We start from the raw sequence: 6256 nt of genomic DNA, 5'->3' as shown, positions 1-6256 counted from the left end.
GGGCATTTAGGAAAGATAAGATGCCTAGAAGATTACTGAAATGTCTTCAGCACCAGAGCTAAGAAGAGGTCTTGAAGGGACAACTGCTGCTGGTCACAAAGGCAGGAGGAGAAAAAAAAGTAGTATGGGGTTGTCTTTTCTTCCCACTTTATACACTGAATACAACAGCCTGTTCTCCTGACAAAAGAGTAAATAAAAAGAACGTTTCTCGCAAACCGATTAACAAAGAATACGGAATAAACTTTTAGATTGGTTTCACTAACTCCTCTGTGTTTAATATTTCTAACTCCTAATGGTCTTAGCTGATAACACACAGTTCTACAAATGGGACTGATGACGTGCAGTAATGACATTCATGCACACCTGAATGTAGTGGAACTCTCTCCAAGTCAAAGAGTGACTGACAGATGGAATTGATGTTATTGCCAACAGGGCCAGCAAAGCAAGTCCCAGAATTCCTAGAGACACATAAATCTCCATTCTCCAAACATCATGTTCAATCCAGGCATTTTCTTTTTTTTGTTTGACCTGCCAAAAGAACACCACATTAAAAATTACAGACCGGCACACTTGGCTGTTTGTGTGAAATACAAGTTCACTATTTTCACTATAATATTAATGAAATAAGCAAAGAAATACCGTATTTTGGTTTATTTGAATGACTTTGACTGTAACTGCTATTTACTTCTGATGACAAAGTCTTTACTAGTATCTGCAGAGCTTTTAGAGAGAAGAATTTACACTTCAGTGTCTTGGCCCAGGAGAGCCTAATTCTGAGGCTGCCTTCACAGCAAGAATAAATCTTGGTTTTGACAAGAAAAAAAAAATCCACCTATGGCTAAATACCATATCAGGGAGATTATAACAACAGGAAATATATCAACAGCGCTACTTCAGGGAAGTAATTCAGCAGGCCCTCTTAATAAAAGTATCCTGCCAGGGTAGTTGTTTCACTCTGTTTTTTTTAAAAAACATGACTTGGTACATTTGTGATATCAATAAACTGATGTCAAAGTTTCTCCTGTTTACAACTACTTGCAACAGCACTTTGATCCTGCTCGTGATCACCATGGCATGATATGCCCCAAATATGATCATTTCTGCATCTTGAAGATTGGAATCTCAAGGAAATTTCTAGTAATCCAATGAAGTCAGATTACCAGTAAGGCTTAATTTCAGAGTTGTCAACACGTGGTTTGACTGTTTACAGAAATCTTAAGAATCTACAGACATCATCATATTGTGCTTTTAACAGACCTCTAGATTAGACTTTGGGGGCAATAAAAACATACATTTGCAGTCTATGCCTTATACTGGAATATTCCTAATACTGCAGTACTTAGAGTACTCAAGGTGATAGGTGAGCATTAGGAATTCTCTAGTCACAGAGGACGCTGGAGAGCTTTGCAAGTCAGCTATTGCCCATGAGTCAGAAACAATCATTGAAATTCTATCTTTAAACACAGTAGCATGTATCAATCCAATTGTGAGCCACCAGTATTCACAAATTTAGTTTGTGCAAATACAGATTACTGTGATTTAGCTCAGCCTTCCTTTGCTGCTAGCTGACTCACTTCGCAAAGATGTCTAAAAATGTTGTGTTCAGTACTCGTTTTTGTTGATAGATTTCACTAGTCCAGAGAAGATTAAACTAAACTAATAGTGTGACAAAGACTTAAATGTTCATGTGAGATACAATTTTGTGCATTTTACAGAGAGAAAAAATCCCAAATGAAGAAAATAACTTATTTACTATACACTGGTACTGTGATGACTCTTGACTATTACATGCTTTGGCAACTAGGTCCTGCTTCATCTCTTAAGAGTGCTCTCTGGGAATCTACTTCAAAATCAAACAAAGGCAATGAAAATGGCTTTCCCCCATCCAGATTTGCTTGAATGACCAAAACAAGATTTTCTGAATACAGAAGGGTTGGTGTTTTGTGCCCATCATACCTGCTGGAACGCCCAGTTCAGCAGCTTGTATCTGTATGATCTTCTCATTGGATAGCACAGGCTATAGCAGGCGTGCAATGTAGCGAAGAAGAAACTGAGAAGTCCAAATTGTTTCCTTGATAACATCCATCTATCCAGCCACTGGGGAAACCTTTTATACTTGGTGCCAAAGTAGAGCTGGAAACCAGCAGCTAATATTCCTGGTAAATACACTAGCGCTAAAAGGGTAATTGAAGTCACTGGTAAAACTTTGTTTATGACAAGGATTGGAATTTTATAGAAAACATTTTCCTTTCTGGTTATAAAAGGATATATGACATCTCTCATAGAAGTGTAAATAAATGCTAACAGTGAGATCACAGATGCTATCTTCATTGGCAAGTGCCACTCAGGGAACAGATCCTGCTTGCAGTGCTGTTCTGAAGAGTGTTCAAACTCACCAAAATGGTGTGCTTGATGTAAATCAAAAAGTGAAGCTGCTTCTGATGGGTTGGCAACCTGCATATCCACATTCTGGAAGAGACAGAAAGGAAATACAAAGTGAGTTCAAGACAAGATTAAAAACTTCAGTAACGGCAGTATTTGCCATCATAACTTTTACATGTACTGCAGTGAAACCATATACAAAACATATGCCCTATTAAAGACAAGGTACCCTGGAAACGTAACATTTCAAACAGCATAGTCAGCATTTGAGCAAGGCACTTGTAGCATAGATTTCCCATTCTTCATTATCTGCAGTGATTTTAAAATAGATTTTAATTCCAGGAAGATAACTACACTGCAAGCAAGGAAGGATTACATTATGTGAAGCATCATTTCAGCTTATTATATGTTACAGATTTCAAACGTCAAATTTCAGCTATAGACTTAATGATGTAGCCCAAATAATATGCACAAGGAAGGATTAAAGGACATTTTTTTTTTGGACCTTTTTTTATGTAATGTGGAAAACTTCCTGAGTGCAGTGTGCTATCATGAAGATTCCTCCAAAGATAAATTTTATATTCCTGTGTAAAAATCCCAAATTATTTCAATGGAGTTTTGCTCATCTGGTAAGATAAAATTAGCAGCTATCCTCGTGTAGTTTTTAGCTGCCCCAAACTTTGTGTATTTTTTATCATGGACTGTGATTAAATTGAATGAGATTTTCTTTATCTTTTTATCTCTTCAATCTCTTCATGTCAATATTGTGACAACACTTCAGAAATATTCATGATATGGCAGTGTGATGGTAACACTGTCTCTGAACAACACTGAATCAAAGATTGCAATATTCTATGTGACCTATGAGCTGCTTTTTTACAGAAACATTACCAAGTAGTTAAGGTTTCCTGTGTCTCTTCTCAGTACGATGTTCTGACCTGCATTCTGATCAATGGCATGATTGCAACCTTCCCTCTTCTCCATTGTGGAAACTCCCTGCAAAACAAACACAGGATGTAAAACAGGTTTTGAAATGCCATACTGGGACTTTGAGGCCTATTTTCCCTTGAATTGTTTCCTTCCTTGTCCACCATACATTTGCTGGAGAAGGTACAGTCAACTAGGGGAAGTCTGTCCTCTAGGAATGGAAAAGCTCAGCTTATTTTCTGGGTAAAGCAGAGAATAAGAGAGAGCATAAATCAGTGGAACAAAATCACTGATGACAAATATTTAAGTCTAATATCCCTGTCCCTAGTGGAATAAACGCATTAATTCAAGAGGAAAGTTTTTAAATGACAACAAATTAGTTTGAAACAGCTTACAGAAATAATGTTAAATGTTACGAAGATGGATTTTATTAAATTCATGAGACTTGCTGATGCAAGAAGCCTGTGTGTTGTTACTAATGTATTTTAGGGTTTAGGATTGGTCTACCTGACCGTCACTCTGGGGCTTTAGAGGTATATTTTCCCTTCAAGATTGTCAAGAAACTGGGGCTTTACTCATGCTGTTCCAAGGTATTTTGGCAGTACTCATCACCACAAGTACCAGCAGAAATGGTTCTAAGCTATTAGGGACTACAAAAAAATCAGATGCCAGAAAAAAAAAAAAGCGAGAGAATTGATAAACTGCAAGAGATGTTTCGGAAAATCCTAGGGTATCAGGAAAGACAGTATTTTGAAGAGTGTAAAATAACTACAGAGACTGCAAGGACCTTGCTACAGGGACTTCCCAGGTATATGTCACACTGTTGCACACTACAGGAGAGGCACTGGCACCACACTACTGGAAGTTCAGAGTGCCATACCACAGGGTGACCTTCTGTGGCAGCCTTTATGAAAATTTACTAGGTGGCTCTTCCATGTAGTTTCCTACTGAATTACTAGATATTAAACTCTTTTTCTATCTACTGATTCTTTTATATCCATAAACCTTTTTTGAAATTATATAGAGAAATCAGACTGACAATTTTCCTTCATTTACTGTGTCTGGTTCCTTCAGTGGATGAGTCTTACAGTCTTTTTCTGTCTTCTATGAGGGTTTGCTCTCTGCCAAGCCACCAGGCACCTAAGCTGACGATTTTTTTTTTTTTTTGAGGTGTTCTTTTACTTAGTATTTCTCTTTGGATTTTTCCCTCCTGGCAGTGAGCTCTCCCTTTGAGCATAACCTTTCAGACAAGTGTTGCAGAGTAGGGCCAACAAGAGTTCTGTCTGAAGGTCAGGCTGTTAACCCATTCCTACACCAGCTAATGGTGTAGGAAAAGGTTATCCTTTGTATATCCTGCACACAAGAAAGCATGGCCTGATGAGGGCACATTTCTGTTTTTTCCCCCTATTCTTAGGGCTAGTCCCAGTGATTTTAGCAAAAGTTTTGGGGTATCACATATCTTCATAAACCTCAGATTTTAGAATTTCTACTTCTACATGTTTCACTATACATAATCTCTAGCTGTTACAATTCAAAGAATAGTTTACAGATAGAACTTAGTATGGTGAACTTACCTGGAAAAAAACCAGTAACAAATACAATGAACTCCACATCTATTTTTAAGGAACTTGTAATATGAAGGACATTCACTGTTATTGAGGCCAACCTTCTGGCTACCACACTTTCTTAGAGGTCCAAAAGCATAATTTAGATTGGGAAGCTCTGTATGGAAAATCCTGACTCACCCAGTCGTCATGCTGCTATCACTCTTCATTCAGAAAATTTAGAAACAAAGTGTCCAGTATTAGTTTCTAGTTAAAGGTTTATATTGATGAGGCTGTAATAAATGATATCATGATATGAAAAAAGCAATCCATGAACTAGAATGCCAGCTGCTGATCCTAAGAGCTGATTTATTGGTTGTTTTGGGATACAATGTTTAATACAATGTTAAATACAAAGCTAAAGGTTTATGCAGCAGAAAACAAGACAGAAAGAAAGAAAGAAAAGTGTGTGCGAATGAATGCAGGTGTTCTTCCATAGAACTATGGGTTTCAGCCATGCAACTGCATGCAAGGAAACTAAAGTGTCATAGCATTGTATTCCACTTGGCTTCTGATACCTATTAATACGAAATTATTTCCCACTAACAAAGCACAGTAATAGCTTTTGAAAACCCTAAAAAAAGAGCACTTACAATTCACTACTCAGTGCCTTATAAATTGCCAGGAAGAAGTAATTTAGACTGTCTTTTTGGAATACATCTGAAGAAAAATTAGGACTCTTGCAAGAGACAGAGTTAGTCATCTAACTCACAACTGTTATGAAAGAAAACAGTTACATTAATGTCCATCCTCAGTGCACACCCCTTCTGCTCTGGGAGGCAGCTGTCAACGAGGGTGGAGGGCGTCCCGCTGCAGAAAGCCAAGTTTCCAGCGCTGTGACTACAGTACCGAATTCTGTACCGAGAATGCACGCTCATTGTAAAACTGAACCATCAGGGATCCACACACGTGCAGACATGTTCACCGCGGGAAAACATCATCCCAAGTCATTGAGAGGTTTTCCTGAGTAACGGGTTTCAGGGCTGGCTCCACGAAAAAGGAAAAGAAAAATGGGTAAAATAAACAGGCTGTGACAATAAGGAGGAGGTGATAGAAGAGGCACGGGATAGTGCCTGCACCTCTCTCTCTCGGCACTATCGGAAAATGACAGCATGAAAGTGCTGGGCATTAAGTGTCTCGCTTTCCAAGCGCCCGCTGCATCGTGCGGGACACTGTAAACACTCGGCACACGACTTCGTAACTTTCCCTGCTCTTCAAAAATTCTGCTGAGCTCGGTGGAAAACCGAATGAAAGCCCGGAGAGTGGGAGCCGGAGAGCGTCGCTCAGCGCTCCTTCTCAGCCAGAACGAGCGCGGGGCACTCCCCCTCAGGGCGCCCGAGCCC

The 6256-nt window shown here is 39.0% G+C and overlaps 1 protein-coding gene across 2 annotated transcripts in view; it reads right to left on the bottom strand.

Moving 5' to 3' along the window:
* STEAP1 (STEAP family member 1) overlaps nt 1–6219 on the bottom strand; it is an 11997-nt gene extending 5778 nt beyond the window's left edge. The window contains exons 1-4 of one of the 2 annotated variants that reach the window (XM_017729252.1): nt 5651–6219; nt 3274–3378; nt 1957–2469; nt 364–528 (exon numbers count right to left, since the gene is read on the bottom strand). In XM_017729252.1, the coding sequence (XP_017584741.1) occupies nt 364–528; nt 1957–2469; nt 3274–3378; nt 5651–5791 (924 nt within the window). In that variant the 5' untranslated portion in view covers nt 5792–6219. Of the gene's footprint in view, nt 1–363; nt 529–1956; nt 2470–3273; nt 3379–5506 lie in introns of both variants that reach the window. The other variant, XM_008629892.2, reaches the window with a different exon arrangement.
* Between the last annotated feature and the right edge of the window lie 37 nt (nt 6220–6256).

The sequence above is a fragment of the Corvus brachyrhynchos genome, unplaced genomic scaffold, assembly GCF_000691975.1.
Source record: "Corvus brachyrhynchos isolate BGI_N302 unplaced genomic scaffold, ASM69197v1 scaffold142, whole genome shotgun sequence".
Classification (NCBI taxonomy): domain Eukaryota; kingdom Metazoa; phylum Chordata; class Aves; order Passeriformes; family Corvidae; genus Corvus; species Corvus brachyrhynchos.
Note: the sequence above shows the minus strand (reverse complement) of the source record. Positions and strands in the feature narration are given on the sequence as shown.